The sequence below is a fragment of the Anopheles gambiae genome, chromosome 2, assembly GCF_943734735.2.
Source record: "Anopheles gambiae chromosome 2, idAnoGambNW_F1_1, whole genome shotgun sequence".
Taxonomy (NCBI): Eukaryota; Metazoa; Arthropoda; class Insecta; order Diptera; family Culicidae; genus Anopheles; species Anopheles gambiae.
Window position 1 is genome coordinate 115,932,825 of NC_064601.1, and position 17,966 is coordinate 115,950,790.

Consider the following 17,966-nt stretch of genomic DNA (forward strand, 5'->3'; position numbering starts at 1 on the left):
AGTAGGTTAAGATGGATCATAACAATTCACCCAGTAGCTTAGTATGTGGATTAAGATAATAGGATGATATGATCACCTATTTGCACCAAATCTCTGGAACGGTTAAATGTGGGGAGTTTAAGAATAAAGTTAAGCTGGTATAAGTGGTAAAATGTTTAGAAATGTACAGTAAATTGGATGGAAATAATTTACGCACAGACTGTTAATATTGTTTCATCCAACTATCGATCGCCATGACGCTAGCTACTCTTATTATCGTACATGTTATTGAGCATTCATTGAATATTGGTGTACTGTTGTACTATGGATAAAGTATGTTAACTGATTGAATTGTGAATGCATATGTGGTAAAATAAAAACCCGTTCTGAAGCTCTCTATTAATATATTTAATTTCTCTCCTTCTTTCCCATCACGTTTGGACTATTAGGGTGAATTGGAGCAGCAGTTGCTTCAGGCGAACCCCATTCTGGAAGCGTTCGGTAACGCCAAGACGGTGAAGAACGACAACTCGTCCCGTTTCGTAAGTATCGACCGCCGCTTCGAACGCATCAATAAACGTGCCACCAATGCATAACAATAAATGTACAATAAACACTTGCTTTCCCGCTTCTTCCCCATGGTGTAGGGTAAATTCATTCGAATAAACTTTGACGCTTCGGGCTACATCTCGGGCGCCAACATCGAGACGTATCTGCTGGAGAAGTCACGTGCCATTCGCCAGGCGAAGGATGAGCGTACATTCCACATCTTCTACCAGCTGCTGGCGGGCGCGTCGCCCGAACAGCGCGAGCGCTTCATCCTGGACGACGTGAAGACGTACCCGTTTCTGTCGAACGGTGGGCTGCCGGTACCGGGCGTGGACGACTATGCCGAGTTCCAGGCCACGGTCAAGAGCATGAACATTATGGGCATGACGTCGGAGGACTTTAACTCGATCTTCCGCATCGTGAGCGCGGTGCTACTGTTCGGCTCGATGACGTTCAAGCAGGAGCGCAATTCCGACCAGGCCACGCTACCGGACAACACGGTCGCCCAGAAGATTGCGCATCTGCTCGGGCTGAACGTGACGGACATGACCAAGGCATTCCTGACGCCCCGCATCAAGGTGGGCCGTGACTTTGTGACGAAGGCACAGACCCGCGAGCAGGTGGAGTTTGCGGTGGAGGCGATCGCTAAGGCGTGCTACGAGAAGATGTTCAAGTGGCTGGTGAACCGGATAAATCGGTCGCTCGATCGTACCAAGCGGCAGGGTGCATCGTTCATCGGCATCCTCGATATGGCTGGTTTCGAAATCTTCGAGCTGAACTCGTTCGAGCAGCTGTGCATTAACTACACGAACGAGAAGCTTCAGCAGCTGTTCAACCACACCATGTTCATCCTGGAGCAGGAGGAGTACCAGCGGGAGGGCATTGAGTGGAAGTTCATTGACTTTGGGTTGGATCTGCAGCCGACGATCGATCTGATCGACAAGCCGGGCGGCATTATGGCGCTGCTGGACGAGGAGTGTTGGTTCCCGAAGGCAACGGACAAGTCGTTCGTGGAGAAGCTGGCAGCCGCCCACTCCATGCATCCCAAGTTCATGAAGACCGATTTCCGTGGCGTGGCCGACTTTGCGGTCGTGCACTATGCCGGCAAGGTGGACTACTCCGCCACGAAGTGGTTGATGAAGAACATGGATCCGCTGAACGAGAACGTGGTGTCGCTGCTGCAGGCGTCGCAGGATCCGTTCGTGGTGCAGATCTGGAAGGACGCCGAGATTGTCGGTATGGCCCAGCAGGCCCTAACGGACACACAGTTCGGTGCGCGCACGCGCAAGGGTATGTTCCGTACGGTTTCGCACCTCTACAAGGAGCAGCTGGCCAAGCTGATGGACACGCTGCGCAATACCAACCCGAACTTTGTGCGTTGTATCATTCCGAACCACGAAAAGCGTGCCGGCAAGATCGATGCTCCGCTCGTGCTGGACCAGCTGCGCTGTAACGGTGTGCTCGAGGGTATCCGTATCTGCCGCCAGGGCTTCCCGAACCGCATTCCGTTCCAGGAGTTCCGCCAGCGCTACGAGCTGCTCACGCCAAACGTCATCCCGAAGGGCTTCATGGATGGTAAGCGAGCCTGCGAGCAGATGATCAAATCGCTCGAGCTGGACAGCAACCTGTACCGCATCGGTCAGTCGAAGATCTTCTTCCGTGCGGGCGTGCTGGCGCATCTGGAGGAGGAGCGTGACTACAAGATCACGGACCTGATCGTCAACTTCCAGGCGTTCTGCCGTGGGTTCCTTGCCCGCCGCAACTACCAGAAACGGCTGCAGCAGCTGAACGCGATCCGCATCATCCAGCGTAACTGTGCCGCTTACCTGAAGCTGCGCAACTGGCAGTGGTGGCGCCTGTACACGAAGGTGAAGCCGCTGCTGGAAGTGACCAAGCAGGAGGAAAAGCTGGTGCAGAAGGAGGACGAACTGCGCCAGATCCGCGACAAGCTCGAGAACTTGTCGAAGAACTCGCAGGAGTACGAGAAAAAGTACCAGCAGGCAATGGAGGAGAAGACGCACCTTGCCGAACAGCTGCAGGCTGAGATTGAGCTTTGCGCTGAAGCGGAAGAGGGTCGGGCCCGGTTGGTCGCTCGCAAGCAGGAGCTGGAAGAGCTGATGCAGGATCTGGAGTCGCGAATAGAAGAGGAGGAGGAGCGTGTGAACGCGCTGACCAGCGAGAAGAAGAAGCTGCAAATCAACATTCAGGATCTGGAGGAGCAGCTGGAGGAGGAAGAAGCCGCGCGCCAGAAGCTGCAGCTGGAGAAGGTACAGCTCGACGCTAAGCTGAAGAAAATGGAGGAAGACGTCGCGCTGATCGAGGACCAGAACCACAAGCTGGTGAAGGAGAAGAAGCTGCTCGAGGAGCGTGCCAACGACCTGTCCCAGACGCTGGCCGAGGAGGAGGAGAAGGCGAAACATCTTGCCAAGCTGAAGGTGAAGCACGAGTCGACGATCGCGGAGCTGGAGGAGCGTCTGCTGAAGGACCATCAGCAGCGCCAGGAAGCGGACCGCTCGAAGCGCAAGATTGAGACGGAGGTGGCAGACTTGAAGGAGCAGATCAACGAGCGACGCATGCAGATTGAGGAGATGCAGCAGCAGCTGGTGAAACGCGAAGAGGAACTGGCACAAACGCTCGTACGCATCGACGAAGAGTCGGCGGCAAAGGCTGCGGCTCAGAAAACGCAGCGCGAGCTCGAATCGCAGCTGGCCGAAATTCAGGAGGATCTCGAGGCGGAAAAGCTCGCTCGCTCCAAGGCTGAAAAGCAGAAGCGTGATCTGAACGAAGAACTCGAGGCGCTGAAAAACGAACTGTTGGATTCGCTGGACACCACTGCTGGTAAGTAAAGGAGCGTGAAAGGTGGATGGGATGTGTACGTGATGTGTCCAAAGCAATTGCATTAAACCCGACTCGGTATGTTTTATTACAGCACAACAAGAACTGCGTTCGAAGCGTGAACAGGAGGTGGCCACCCTCAAGAAGACCCTGGAGGACGAGTCGGCCAACCACGAGTCAACGCTGATGGACATGCGTCACAAACATGCGCAAGAGATTTCCTCCATTAACGAACAGCTGGAAAATCTGAAGAAGATGAAGGGCGGATTGGAGAAGAGCAAACAGCAGCTCGAGGCGGAAAATGCGGATCTTGCTACCGAATTGCGCAACGTCAACCAATCGCGCCAGGAGAACGATCGTCGACGCAAGCAGGCGGAAACACAGATCGCCGAGTTGCAGGTATGGCAAGCAGTGGAAGAAAAGCCGAGTTTGTTTTGCTTTATTTGAAGTTGACGATTTGAAGTTGACACAATATTCTTTCTCTCGTGCATGCCTCTTCCGTTAATGTTTTTGTTGCGCTTTTGTCGCAACGTTATAGGATTACGTTGAGTATTTCGAAGTATGATTTTTTTAATTGGTGTTTCGTCAACGATCATTCATATTTTTATAAAACTCGCTTGGTCAATTGTACATCCACAATCAGTTCATCTTGAAGGTTTTTTTTGCAATGGATCTAATGCCTTCTTTTTTCTATCATTAGGTGAAACTTGCGGATGTGGATCGTGTTCGTGTCGAGCTGCAGGATAAGGTGACCAAGCTGCAACAAGAATCGGAAAACATTACACAACAACTGGACGAAGCTGAGCTGAAGGCTTCCGCTGCGATCAAGAGCGCCGGCAATCTGGAGAGCCAGTTGACCGAAGCGCAACAGCTGCTGGAGGAGGAAACGCGTCAGAAGCTTGCCTTGAGCTCCAAGCTGCGTCAAATCGAGTCGGAGAAGGAAGCGCTTCAGGAGCAGCTGGAAGAGGACGAGGAGGCAAAGACTAACTACGAGAAGAAGTTGGCCGAGCTGAACTTTACCATCCAGGAGATGAAGAAGCGCTCCGAGGAGGACTCGGACATTGCCAAGGAGCTGGAAGAGTCGAAGAAGAAGATGAACAAGGACATCGAGACGCTGCAGCGCCAGATCCAGGAGCTGCAGGCTGCCAACGATCGTTTGGACAAGAGCAAGAAGAAGATCCAGTCCGAGCTGGAGGATGCCACGATCGAGCTTGACACGCAGCGCACCAAGGTGTTGGAGCTGGAGAAGAAGCAGAAGAACTTCGACAAGGTGTTGGCTGAAGAGAAGGCCATCAGCGAGCAAGTGGCCCAGGAACGCGACGCAGCAGAACGTGAGGCGCGCGAGAAGGAAACGAAGGTTCTGTCACTTACCCGCGAGCTGGACGAAGCGTTCGAGAAGATCGACGAGCTGGAAACGAAACGCAAGGGTCTGCAGAACGAGCTGGATGAGCTGGCAAATACACAGGTTAGTAAAAAGATGCGCTTGATTTGGTTTTGACTTCTAATGACTCGCTTTTTTTTGGGACGCTCGATCTTGCAGGGAACAGCCGACAAAAACGTGCATGAGCTAGAGAAGGCGAAGCGGGCCCTCGAGAGCCAGCTGGCCGAACTGAAAGCACAAAACGAAGAGCTCGAGGATGATCTGCAGCTGACCGAGGACGCCAAGCTGCGGTTGGAGGTTAACATGCAAGCCCTGCGCGCACAATTCGAACGCGACATTCAGGCGAAGGAGGAGCAGTCGGAAGAGAAGCGGCGCGGGCTGGTGAAAGCTTTGCGCGATCTGGAAGCCGAGCTGGACGAGGAGCGCAAACAGCGTGCGGCAGCGGTCGCTGCTAAGAAGAAGCTCGAGGGCGACCTGAAGGACATGGAGGCGACGCTCGAAATGAACAACAAGGTGAAGGAGGATGCCCTGAAGCAGGCCAAAAAGCTGCAGGCCCAGATCAAGGACGCCATCCGTGACGCCGAGGAAGCTAAGGCGGCTAAGGAGGAGTTAGCTGCCATTAGTAAGGAGTCGGAGCGCAAGGTGAAGACGCTCGAGGCGGACCTGATGCAGCTGACCGAGGATCTGTCCAGCTCGGAACGGGCGCGCCGTGCCGCGGAGGGCGAACGCGACGAGCTTCTGGAGGAGATCAATTCCAACTCCAGCAAGGGTTCGCTCATGATCGACGAAAAGCGACGCCTGGAGGCCCGCATTGCCGCCCTGGAGGAGGAGCTCGAGGAGGAGCAATCGAACCTCGAGCTAATGGTGGACCGAAACCGCAAGGCCCAGCTCACAATCGAACAGCTCACCACCGAGCTGGCGACGGAGAAGTCGAACTCGCAGAACAACGAAACCCTCAAGTGCGGCCTGGAGCGACTGAACAAGGAGCTGAAGGCGAAGCTGTCCGAGCAGGAGACGGCACTGCGCACGAAGCTGAAGGCGGCAACGGCCGCCTCGGAGGCGAAGAACTTGAACCTGGAGAAGCAGCTCGAAAACGAAACAAAGGAACGGTTGGCCGTGCAGAAGGCTAACCGCAAGCTGGAGAAACGCATCAAGGAGCTGACGATGAACATCGAAGACGAGCGACGACATGCCGATCAGTACAAGGAGCAGATCGAAAAGGTATGTGTAATGGTGGATGAGTTGGATTGGTAACAGAGTGATTGATTTTATTCTGGCTTCCCCCCGTGCAGGCCAACAACCGCATGAAGACGCTGAAGCGCAACCTGGACGAGGCGGAAGAAGAAATCCAGAAGGAAAAGACACTGAAACGAAAGGCCCAGCGCGAGTGCGAAGATATGCTTGAAAGCCACGAAGCGCTATCGCGGGAAGTGAATGCGCTCAAATCAAAACTGAGGTAAGTTCGCTACAGATACACGTCGTGTGGCACCACCATCTCTTTCCGAACTGTAACTGAAACTGATAGACGTGTTAATATTTCTCTACTTTCTTATATACCACCATGATCACCACGAAACAATCATTTTACACTACAATAGTATACACAAAGACTCGAAAAAATAATTGAACACACATCTCAAGGAAACGCGACCTTATCCTCCACTTCCTCCCCCGTGGAAAGGATACGCCTTCTCTTTTAGCGTCGTGTTTAGTTTTTAAATATGTACAGTAGGGCACGCAATAGAACTCCTCGTGGGGGGTAATTAGTTGAATTTTTGTTCCATGTTATTACACACAATAACGTTAAGCAACAACACACAAAGAGAGAAGGCTGAATGAAGGTGTGGAATGAATAGGTGGAGAACACACACACAACCATAAACACGCACACTGTTTACGAATTTCAAGGATGTGATAAGAGAAACCCTCGACTATCTCTAGAGTAAATGCGGTGCAGGTAAAGTTGCTGACGCGAAAGCTGACGCTTCCCTTTGAGTGGTGTGTCGTGTGGTGTTGTGATTTTGTTTCGTTTATGAAGTTGTACACTCCCCCAACCACCAAACTCTACTCTACTGTCTGTTTAACATCTTCCACTTCCCCACACGTGTGTGTTACGTTGAGTGGATTTTGCAGCATGTACTGTTAAAATAACCAACTATCCTCTCACTGCAAAGTGCCTTTGTTGTGTTCCCCTGCAGAACCTGAACTTATAGAATAGAATCGAGTTTGCAACTGTTTGCATGTTCCCCCGAAGAGTACCTTGAATGCTTACTTTACGCACTCATCAACTAATCCTCCTGACAGATACCAGTGCGTTGTTTTGTTGATGTACTAATCACCTTTTAAATGAGCGTGTGCTTTAACCTAGTGTGATTCACGCAAAGAGAGTTAATATTCAATCATTTAATTTCGTTTCTGCTCGGTTGTGAATTTTTTGTTTTGTTTTTTAATGTTCTTGTACATTCGTTTACGCTTAAATTAATCTCTTTTTTCTCCTCCTTTCCATTCAGACGAGGTGGTGCAATGGGCAGTTTGAGCTCGACCCGATTGACGCCGAAGCGCGAGAACGACTCGATCTCGGTGCAGGATGAATCGCTCGATGGCGAAGATAACAGCAACTGACGAAAGACGTCTTCCAATGGCAACAAACAGCAGCAGCAGCAGCAACAGTAGTAGTATCATTCGCAAACAAAACACCAACACAAAACTCTACCAACCACCATTCCGGCAAACCTTTTTACGGAGGATCGAGTGAGCGACAGTTAGCGAGAGAGAGAAAGGGAGGAAAAGGACAGCGCGCAACAACAAAAACTGAAACCAACAGGTGGTTAGGCCGTAAATCGGTGTGTTTACCAGCAATAACGGGACGAGCAAAACGCTTTTTGCGGTGTGGGTAACGTAGAAAATGCAATTAAAGTATCAAAAACAAACGACCGCACACAGACAAACACACACACACGGACAGGGAAGGATATATCATCGACATTTGCAATAATGTACATTTTTCTAACAATACATTTACTGCAACTATTTACCATCGAAGTAGTTAACGGTTTCCGGTTTGTTGACTGACGGGGGGACTGTGTGGTAACTGTGGCGCCATGTGTTATGTGTGAGTGTGTGCGCGCGCGTAATAAGGAGATGATTTCCTTTCTATGTTTTCCACGCTTTCCATCCCTCCCTGTCGTGCATATCTGGCTAATATATTGTACGTACGCTTTATATCAAAGTTGATTTTTATGTAAAATGCGCAACAATTGTGTGTGTGCGTGTGTGTTTGTGTTGGTGGGGAAGGTGCAGCGAGCGCGTATTTGTTCACATTCCTGATACTTTTGTGATGAGCCAAGGATAAAACATCATATCTTAAAATGGGTTTTAAAAGTAACGTTTATGTTGCCCGTTTGTTTATTTCCTATTTTTTTTAAATAATGCAATTCCTTTGTCCTCTTTACACGCGAGTTGACAGTGACATGAAGAAGTAAAGCGGGAGAGTGCATTTATTGGGGGGGCAGTGGAGACACCGAATCCTATCGAGCACAATACCTACCGAAATGGCTGATTGGGAAGGGAAGGGAATGACAGCGCCAAGACGAGCGAATGATGATGATGATGTTAAAAGTATCTGTGTGCGTGTTTACCGTTAGCAAAGTGCCATGTTTAATAACAATCAAATCTAGATAGATTGGGAAAAAACGGGAGAGAGGGGAAAGACATGAAAGAAGAACCCCAAAACAGCGAAAGATTGTTAGATGAATGGATTGAAGTGTAGTAAAGTGCTCATTAAATGGGCACTTGCAGTTGCAGTCGTCTGTCATTCCCGCGCCCAGCTCTCGTCAAAGGGATCACGGTCCCCCCATCCTCTACGATCTTTTGACCCTTGTTGTGTCCCTTTTTGGCTCGCGTTATGCTGGTTTTTTGCCCCTCCGCATCTCCTCGATTAGCCGGCAATGAGTGTGTTTGTGTGTGAGTGTGTGCGCACACTTTGTCCATGTGTTTATTTGTTAAGTTGTTGTGTCGATTGTTTCAATGTCAAAAAGCCCAATCAATTCACCACCTTGCTGGCAAATGTTGTTGACGGTGTTGTGAGCAGCGGCGATGCGTCGGTACTCTAGATGAAGAGAAGCACTTAATAAGGGGAAGAAGGTTCATCACGCACACTGGCGTTTGCTCTTAGCATAGTGTAAAGGGAGGTGAAAAAGATAAAAAAAAGATTGAATAGAGAGAGAAACAGAAAGCATAATGGAAAAATGGAAGATGATCGTTAAATAGCAAGAAAAAGAGAGAGAGAGAGAAAGAACGAGAAAATGCGCAGCAGGATTTTCTGTTTTGGGTTTATTATTTTTTATTTCGTATTTTCTGATTTTGATTATTATTTAATGTTTTTTTAATTCTTTCTATTTTCGTCCTTTATTTAACTGTGTATTATTACTTTTATAATTATGATTATTATTACTATTACTTTAAAAAATCGAATCGATCCACAATTCCGCCGCCGCCGCCGTTGCAGAGCGCAGAAAAGCCTTGAAAATGAATCGAATTCCTTACGCTGTGTGAGAGGATGGTTTAAACACGAGATATAGAGATTGCACGGGAGAGAGAAGGAGTGAGAAGGGAGGATAAATACGCCACCACCAACATGTCCTTAGAAGGAACTACACCCGTTTTGCTACTGTACTGTATCGCTACACACCGCTCTCCTAATCAAAATGCGACAACAAAAGTTGGCGCAAACACGTCGAACTCTATACGAATGATCACTCACAAAAGCAACACCGGACCTCCTCGCTCGCCGCCTTCTCACCCGCTCCCGTTTTTCTACATCCTCCACCGCCTTCCTATCCCCTTTCCCATGTTACATACATTTAATAAGCCCCATGTACTTTTTTATAGGAAAGAAGATGATGATAAATCGGACACACAGCTGTGCGTTTGCAGCAAATGATTAAAATTGATAATAAAAATATCGTTTAAATATTGAAAACATTAAACAGAAGGCCCAACCGGCAGGTGAATATTGGAAAGAAAAAAAGAAAGAAATGAAGCTCCCATACACGAAGCAATTGTCTATGAAGCGAACGCGAAGGAAACACACAACGAAACTTACGACATAATAAAATGGAGAGCAACGATGGAGCCGTTTTAAAGCGTACGCGATGCTGCGCACACACCATCGCGCAAACTAGTACCATTGCGCACAGTAGTAGTTCATTCACGTAACAACAATTAGTGCGTGCGAGAAAAGGAAAACTATAGTTGCGCTGCAGGATCACGAAACAATCCGCATCAACACGTTCGACGACAGGTATTTTTTTTGTAAAAGGAGAGTATGATTCTGTTGAGGTAACTAGTTCCCGTTCTCCTGACTCTCTTATTGACATTCTATTTGCTTTTTTAGCCAATAAAAACATAAAGGATTCTTGGTCAATGGGAGCTCATCACGTGCTTCGTATCAGTTAGTGCGTGCCAGCATGAAATGGAAAACAAGCATAAGTGTTCCACATTAGTCCACATTCACATGACGTGATCGCCAGTTACACAAAACTCAAAACACACGCGAGTTCCAAAGACTCTGAGAACAGGGTGAATACGCTGAACGGGGTAGGAGGCATCCGGCAGCCATTTTTACCCTCAAGCGGTTTAAAAACAAAACCGGCTTATTTTCGACTTTTAGTATCAGACGATCATGAAAATCAGGGGGCCCTACACCTATCGAAAACACTAACCCACGTGTCTCATACAGTGTACTCTTTCTTTCGCACAGATCATTGCGGCCATTGCTAATTTTAATGGCGTCGATCGTTCAGGCGTACTTAGCCCCCCCTTATCCCTTTCGTACACGTGGCAACGTTATCATGCGCGTACAATCTTATTAGAGGGAAAGAGTCAACATGATCGACAACATCTGATCAGCTGATAAGAAAAGGAAAGCCGTTTTCCATCTCCACATCACATCCGGTACCGGTGGAAACTGCAAATTCCTTTGAAACAGAACATGCCATGCGGTAGTAGCACCAACGACGATCGTGATTCTACACCAAAGTGGGTAGAAAGGAGGTGTCGTCATGTAGAACAATTGGGCATCGAGGCTTTAGAAAAAAGAACAAAACCAGGATCGACGGCAGTTGTCAAATGCGACGAATGTTGCTGGTATTTGGATATGATAAATGAATTGTTTTCGTTTGATAAACATTTGTTTAGCACTAAAAACATGTATTTTGCATCCACACTCCACGGCATTTTACACGTTATAATGCAGCTGCTGCCTGTAAACAAATATCGACGGCTGTTGTCAAACTGAATCTCAAAATGGCAACATGCCAAACGCTAAGAAGACACATCCTCTATATTCCACCTTGATTCTACACTGCAACTATAGTTTTCCTTTTCTTACACGCACTATCGCGATACGCAGCGCGTGATAAGCTCCCATTGGTCGAGTGTCCTTTTTGTTATCAGCCATGGGACGAAGTGATCGGTAGTGTGTGTGCGTGGGTTAAAATGCAAATAAAATGTGGATAAGAGAGATAGGAGAGTGGGAAGTTGTTACTCCTTCAAAACCATGCTCTCCTGTTACAAAATGTACCTTTTGTCGCACGTGTTCATAGCGATTTTTTTCGCTGCACGGGTACTGCAGGGTTGTTCCCCCACATTTTGGATTCGATTGCTCTCACGCTGTTATTGATCATGTTGTGATTATCGATCAGTTGTATTTACAAAAATCATAATTATTCCCTATAAAACAAATTTATTAGAAAAAGATAAAACGAGAATTATTATTGCTTTTACTTTTAAAAAACGAATCAATGTGATATTCCTATGAAACGCGAACGACACGCGATCAAAACAACAATGAACCACGTACGAAGATTCTTCTCATGCTCATTTGTATGATTACTTCTGTTCAATAATTTATAGTTTTATTTTATTCAATGTTTTACTCTTACACGTTTCGCACACACACAGAACAAAACTAACGACATAAAATGGAGACCAAAGAGGCGCGATGCTGCGCTTACACACCACCGCGTAGTACAATACTATCCTTACGCACACAGTAGTCGCTTTAAATTACATTCATTCACATAAATTTATTACAATAACACCGTGCCACGGGAGGAGGGAGGGGTGGACGAATACCATCCCCCACCACCACCATCTTCATCCCGCAGCTAGCCGGCAAAACCATCGGCCGCACTATCCCAGCGTTCACGCGGGCGTTGACTGTCGGCGTGGCCATACGACGCCAAACATTCAACTCGCACGCTCAACGCCTTTGATAAGCGCTTTTAGGTTCTTTTTGTTTGTTTTGTGCTTAAGACATTCATGAGGATTAAGTTAGTTCGTGCCTTTTTTCCACTGCCCTCTTCTTCTATGCTGCTGACCGAGGTGTGGTGCGGCCCACGGGTTGGGGAAGGTTTGGGAGCGTTTTAGCGGAATAAGAAGCCGCAGCAGTAGTGTAATAGGCAGGAACGAATTAAAATAAGCCCGTAAGGAGGCGTAAAGAGAGAGAGAGCGCGAAAAATAGAGCCCGCGGACATTGCACGCACCACAATCACTTGTGAGGAATGAAGGGAGAAGGGAGGTGGTAAGGGGGGGATGGCAAGTTTAAATGCGTGAAAGCTGCTGCAGCAGATTGCAGGGCCAGATCGCTTCGATGCGCTCCTTGACAAAGTGGAACGGCAGCGAGAACCAGCTGAGCGTCGTGCTGGCAAAGATGCCCATCGACTCCGGGTACTGGTGAGTGAGCAGTGCCAGCAGGGCGGTGATCGAGCACAGCCCGGCGGTGAAGAGGATGAAGAACGGTAGCTCCTTCTTCGGATAGACGGACACCTCGTGGAAGGCGGGCAGCAGCTCCCGGTCGGCACACTCCGTGCAGGTCGGGTACGGGTAGAACAGATGGCCACGCTCGAGCGGGTACGGTAGCATGCGGAACGTGCCCTCCCAGGTGCAGTGGAGCAGGTTGAGCGCACCCTCCACGTTCTTCCAGTGGCTGAGATGGAAGAACGCGTACGCGAGCGCCTCCGAGTCGCCCCGCTTGAGGATGTGTTCCGGCGGCAGTATCAGCTGCTTCATCTCGAGCAAATACTTCGGCACGTGCGGATTAAACTCGACCGCCCGATGGATCGCCTCGACCGCACTCATCTCGGCCGGGCTGAGGCCGCGCTTGGAGGCAACGTCGGGCGAGAACTTTTCCGCCACGACGCGCGCCTTCAGCAGGGCCGCCGTGTAGCAGATGGTGGCCGACTTTGGTAGCGAGATGTCGTCGTACTTGGCCAGCACCGCCTGACAGTCGGCGTACGCCTGCATCTCGAGCAGCGCCTCCAGCAGGTTCTCGTGTATGTTCAGCACGTTCATGATGGGCGAGATCTCCTTCGTAAGGTCACGGAACATCTTGACCGCTTCCTTCAGCTTGCCGAGCTTGCGGGCGCACATGGCCAGCCGGCGCTTGATGTAGATCAGCACGTTCGTGTCCCGCCGGTGGATGCCTTCCGCGATCGTCCCCTGGTGCTGGAAGGTTTGCGACCGCTTGTAGTTACCCTCGGCCACCTTCAGCGCGGTGCGGAGGATCTTCTCCGCCTCCACAATCGTGGTCGCTTCCTCTTCCGCCAGCAGGATGTAGGCGGGCGCACAGTCCGGGTTGAGTTCGAGTGCACTTTTGGCCGCCTTGATGCGCACGACCGGGTTGCGCTCGCGCCAAGCCGTCTGCATGATCTCGTACTCGGCCTTCCCCGCGTCACCCTCGCACGTGAAGAACGTTTGATGGTCCTGCGCGGACAGGTTCATGTCGTAGAAGGTGAGCGGTTCCTTCTGGGTGGCCCAGTAGAACCGCTGATACTCGGCGCCCCGGAACAGATTGAGCGGATTGCGCCACACTTTACACTCCGGCATGCTTTGCGTTGTTCCGCTGCTGCCGCTTCCACTTCCACCGCTGCCGCTCGCCGTGGTTGGAACCGGCGAATCGGTCCCATTGTCGTTGCCACTAATCCACGGGCTGATGTGATTGATTGAGACTTGCTCTAAAAGAAAAGGAAAACAGTCGATGTGAGTGATGGACCCGGTGGACGAACCGACCTCCTCCCTCGTAACCACTCACCGATGAAAGACGTTCCGTACTTCCGGAAGTACCACCATTCGAAGATGAGTATCAGTCCGGAAATGAGACTAGATGTGCCGGTAAGGGCAACGTAGAACTTGGGGGTCACTGTTGGGGTTGGTGGGGGGAAACAACGATTAGCATTCGCGGAGGAGCACTGGTGACACTGGCTGGTGTGAAACAGTTTACTTACGTGTGCTGAGAAACACCGATGAATCCCACATCCTTCCCACGGTGGAAGACGCAAACTTCCGTGCGGACGATGTGGCTAGTTGAGAAGACACGGGCGGACAGGACGAAACACGAATCACGCCACTAAACACCACAGAAGACAGGACGAAACACACGGCGTATCGAACGGTAGGCTACAACGGCAGCAGCAGCAGCAGCACCACCACGGAGGACAGAAACTTTTTCGCTGCTTTTTTTCTTCGACTTCGATGTCAACCGCTTTGTTTACGTTTCGGATGCGAGCTTAGTTCCCGTTCAACATGGCGAGGGTTTTTGACGTTCAAAAAGCGCTGCATCCTGCTCATTTTCTTTTCCCTTCCTTTACTTGCCTACAGTGCTCGTTTCGAAGTGAGCTTTTGTACCCTTTGTCCGTATGTCTTTCGTTGTGTTGGTGACAATTTACGCGCATCGTATACCGAGTTGTGTGCGTTCTCGCTCGTTGTATCATGTCATCTCTTTCGCGCCATATGGACGTGTGGAAAATGTAAACAAAATCCGTGGTTGATGTAAATGTGCAGAGTGTAGAATTTTGTTGGTAATTTGCATCGAAATCGACTACAGTACCCTCAGCGTCAAGATCACCAGCAAATGAAGACTGTATATAAAAGGCCATCATCAGGTCAGCTGAAGCGATAGTGGCACATGTACGAGCAAGTGAGACGACACACTTGCGGCACACACATAAAATGCAGGAGCCCGTGGGTTCAATGCGTGGCCACAATCGGACACTAGCGCGAGCTTTTTGGCAGCCATCTTGAACCCTCACAAACCTTCACAGTGACTTTCAAACACGCTCGCCAGCGAGGGAAAATCTCGCCGATTTGGAGCGTTAACGAGCTCGTGAAAACCGGCTTTTGTCTACCGGGAAATGTGCTGAGGCGGTGGTCTATGCGACAGCGTTGGTGTTGCTGCTCTCATTATTCTCGAAAAAGCACCCGAATAGCATAAAAAGGACTTTCTTTGAGCAATGCAATGCATAAAAATACAAAACTAAATTAAATTTAATTAAAAAGACTTGCGATGTTCAAAAAAGAGTGTAGAATACACGATTAATGAAACAGAAAGGGCTTCGCAGGGCCATATTTTGACCAACGCATACAAGTGTGCGCACAGACCGTGTACAGGCGCCTTAACAGCGGCGCCGTTTTTGACAACACATCTCTCGGGTGCGCCCGATCTCAGATGCCCGTGCTCGCGCGGTGGTTGTGTCGGCACGAACGGTGCAGCTTTTTTTCATTTAAATTTTGAACCCGCCAGCGAACGGATCGCATGTGCGTGTGTGTCCCGCTTCTTTCGCAGCGCATCTTCGTCGTCGTGCCGTCATATCCAAAATCCGTCGCTCGTTTGTTGTGTTCTGTGTGTGTCGTGTAACTGTGGGTAACAAATAGCCTGCAACCAAGTGTAAGCAAAAAGGATCTTTAGAATCTTTCCTTTCGGAAAGATTTGCAAGAAGACGCGTGTTTGGAAAATACGAAAGAGTCATCAAACTTGGTGCAAGTGTGTTGGAATCTTTGTTCGATAGTAAGGGGGAAAAAATACAAAATTCGCGATCGATTGCAAAGTGCATTATTTACACGAGTGTTGTGTGCTGCAATACAAACAAAAAACATTTTCCATTCGGTGAGCAGTGTGAATTGTGTGTTCTTTTTTGTGTGACTGTGTAGTTGTTTAAACTAAGTAGCAAAAGCTACCAGAGTGTAAACAGAGAACGGAACCGGAACGAAACCGGCCCCTGCCCCTGACCCCAAGATCAATCCCTCCCGTGTGTGGTGGTGGTCTTGTTGTATAGCTCGTTGCATTTCAATAGCGTGCGGGTGCAGAGCTGGTGGTGTTCGTTTGCATTACAATTCTCCCGGTGCACTTTTTTCGAGTGCTCACCTTTCCTCGACCGCCGAAGCAGCGGCGTCTGCAAGCAAGTTTTGGCCCATTTTGTGTGAAGGTGTGTGGCACGATACAAAATAGCCTTTCTACAAACGAAACCATCGTTTCGTGTTGGTGGCTGGCTGTGTGTGCGTGTCTAAGCTTTTTGTGTGCGCTCAGAACGGCTGTGTTCTGTTTTGGGATTTGTGTGCCGCTTCTTCTGCGTCGTTGTTTTCGCGCTGTCCATCCCGCTGCTGTTGGTGCTGCTGGAGGTCAATGTTGATGTTTCGATCCGTTACGGTAATCCGGGCAACAGCGGTGTGTGTGCGTCTTCTGCTGCTGGTGTGAGTGGCGTGGAACCCACATCAAAGCAACCCATATTTCTACCGCTCGTTACAACGCAACAACCCAAAAGCTTCCCGTTCTGCTTGCACACGAAAACGCAGCAGCACAAAAGCCTTGACCTTTGCCAGTGCATTTCTCGTGAAGCCTCGCGTCTCGTGTGCCACCGGGTGGGGGAGTGAGAGCAACAACCCGTCATCATCGTCATCATGCTGGAGCTGCAGCATCCCGACGCCGGCGGCGACGTGCAGCTGGGCACCCGATCGGTCATCCCCAGTGCCGCCACGACCCGGTCCGCGCTGGAGGCGATCAAGAAAAAGTTCGAACTGGCAGCTGCCGCCGACGTGAGCGAGAAGCTGCTGGCCGAAAAGGGCAAGGAGCAGAAACTGGCGGCCGGTGGTGTTCCATCGACCCCGGACGGTACCGAAACGACGCCGGCAAAGCCACCGTCCGCCCTCGGGTTGATTGATTCCCGCGGGTGCGCCAAACCAACGAAAAAGGTAAGTTCCACAAGCGCTAGCGAGAAACATCTTATCAGCACACGCATACACGCGCTCACCCTTATCGTATTCTTATCGGAAATAGTGCTCCAGCAAGGAAGGGAGAACCAACGTAAACCGTGTGTCGTTCCCCGTTTCCTGTTTTATTTTTTGAGGCTTCACTCAGTTCCCTTTCTTTTCAGTGCTGCACAGCGACTGCAGTTGCAGAGGAAGTGCTGTGCAGCAAATGTGTATTAGTTTGTGGGAATTTTCGCATCACGAATAAATCGAGTTCGCCGTCGTCATGGGGAACCGGTTTTGGGCTGGCCGGTGTGTGTCTGGTTCGGGCCTTGGAGATGGACGAATTTTCCAAAAAAGGAAAGATGATATTCTTAGCAACCATTGCTTTCAATTCCCGTGTCCGTTTTTTTGTCGGTTTTGGAGAACAACGGCAAAGAATAGGACTTTTTTTCTGCTGGTGGTGGTGCGGAAGTTTAAAAAGGGGAATAAGTTGCATCTGCGAATTTGGGAATGTCCTGGCGGGAAAAGTAATCATACTTTTTGGCTTCATCTGCCCTCGGTTCGGCGTGACGAGTTGCCAGGCGGAAAAAAGGGAAAAGGAAGTGGAAACTTAATTGATGAGCTTCGTAAGAGCAGACGAAACAACCGCTCAAGAAATGATAGATTCTAAGAGAAGAAATAATTACCTACCAAGATGTAAGTTTCACTTTTTCATACAACTCTTCATCCGGCGAACGCTGAAGATGTGTGAGATGTAAATTTGACGCTTAACCCTACTTCGCTTCCTCTCTGTCTGTTGAAGATTTTGCCCCCGAATCGAACCAGAAGCGCTGGAAATGCAAAAGTAATACGGTTTCGCATCTTTCACCAGCGGATGTTGCCTTTCCGGGCGCTGCAATTACCTCCCACCTGAGGCAGGGGGGGAGGAGATCGCTGTGCCGCGCCACAACAACTGCCTGGTCGTCATTTTGCAGCGGCTGCTGCAGATTGTTTGGCAAATTGATGCAGCCCCGAGAAAGTGTGCGTTTGGGAATGGAATGGGGCATGAGGGGGGGATGAGGGAACTTCCGAGACATCACCACACACAGCACACTGAAAAATGAAAACGAATGGTGGCCGTTGATCGGGGCTTACCATTTCGTGCGTGTATGGTTTTGCGCCTCATGTTCACGCTCATGTGCGTGATGAAAATCCA

The 17,966-nt window shown here is 49.6% G+C and overlaps 3 protein-coding genes across 9 annotated transcripts in view; 2 read left to right on the forward strand and 1 right to left on the reverse strand.

Moving 5' to 3' along the window:
* LOC1269708 (myosin heavy chain, non-muscle) overlaps positions 1–9,732 on the forward strand; it is a 44,815-nt gene extending 35,083 nt beyond the window's left edge. For all 5 annotated transcript variants that reach the window (XM_061645579.1, XM_061645576.1, XM_061645578.1 and 2 more), the window contains exons 7-13: positions 429–521; positions 627–3,366; positions 3,458–3,762; positions 4,064–4,828; positions 4,904–5,965; positions 6,037–6,200; positions 7,255–9,732. In XM_061645579.1, the coding sequence (XP_061501563.1) occupies positions 429–521; positions 627–3,366; positions 3,458–3,762; positions 4,064–4,828; positions 4,904–5,965; positions 6,037–6,200; positions 7,255–7,366 (5,241 nt within the window). In that variant the 3' untranslated portion in view covers positions 7,367–9,732. The remainder of the gene's footprint in view (positions 1–428; positions 522–626; positions 3,367–3,457; positions 3,763–4,063; positions 4,829–4,903; positions 5,966–6,036; positions 6,201–7,254) is intronic.
* A 1,894-nt stretch (positions 9,733–11,626) lies between these two features.
* On the reverse strand, positions 11,627–14,428 carry LOC1269707 (protein ST7 homolog). Its single transcript, XM_308353.4, has 3 exons — positions 14,032–14,428; positions 13,839–13,946; positions 11,627–13,761 (listed from the first exon to the last, which is right to left on the reverse strand). The coding sequence occupies exons 1-3, from the start codon at positions 14,060–14,062 to the stop codon at positions 12,350–12,352; spliced, it is 1,551 nt and encodes a 516-aa protein (XP_308353.2). The 5' UTR covers positions 14,063–14,428; the 3' UTR covers positions 11,627–12,349.
* Positions 14,429–15,265: 837 nt separating this feature from the next.
* LOC1269703 (coronin-1A) overlaps positions 15,266–17,966 on the forward strand; it is a 31,195-nt gene continuing 28,494 nt past the window's right edge. Inside the window, exon 1 of one of the 3 annotated variants that reach the window (XM_061645602.1) lies at positions 15,266–16,771. In XM_061645602.1, coding sequence (XP_061501586.1) covers positions 16,481–16,771 — 291 coding nt within the window. In that variant the 5' untranslated portion in view covers positions 15,266–16,480. The remainder of the gene's footprint in view (positions 16,772–17,966) is intronic. The other 2 variants (XM_564732.3, XM_061645601.1) reach the window with 2 other exon arrangements.

Coding starts and splice junctions, on each gene's coding strand:
- LOC1269707 (XM_308353.4), bottom strand. CDS start 14,062: ATGTGGGATTCATCGGTGTTTCTCAGCACAC. Junction 13,947..14,031: donor ATCGGTGTTTCTCAGCACAC/GTAAGTAAACTG, acceptor CAACCCCAACAG/TGACCCCCAAGTTCTACGTT. Junction 13,762..13,838: donor GTACGGAACGTCTTTCATCG/GTGAGTGGTTAC, acceptor CTTTTCTTTTAG/AGCAAGTCTCAATCAATCAC.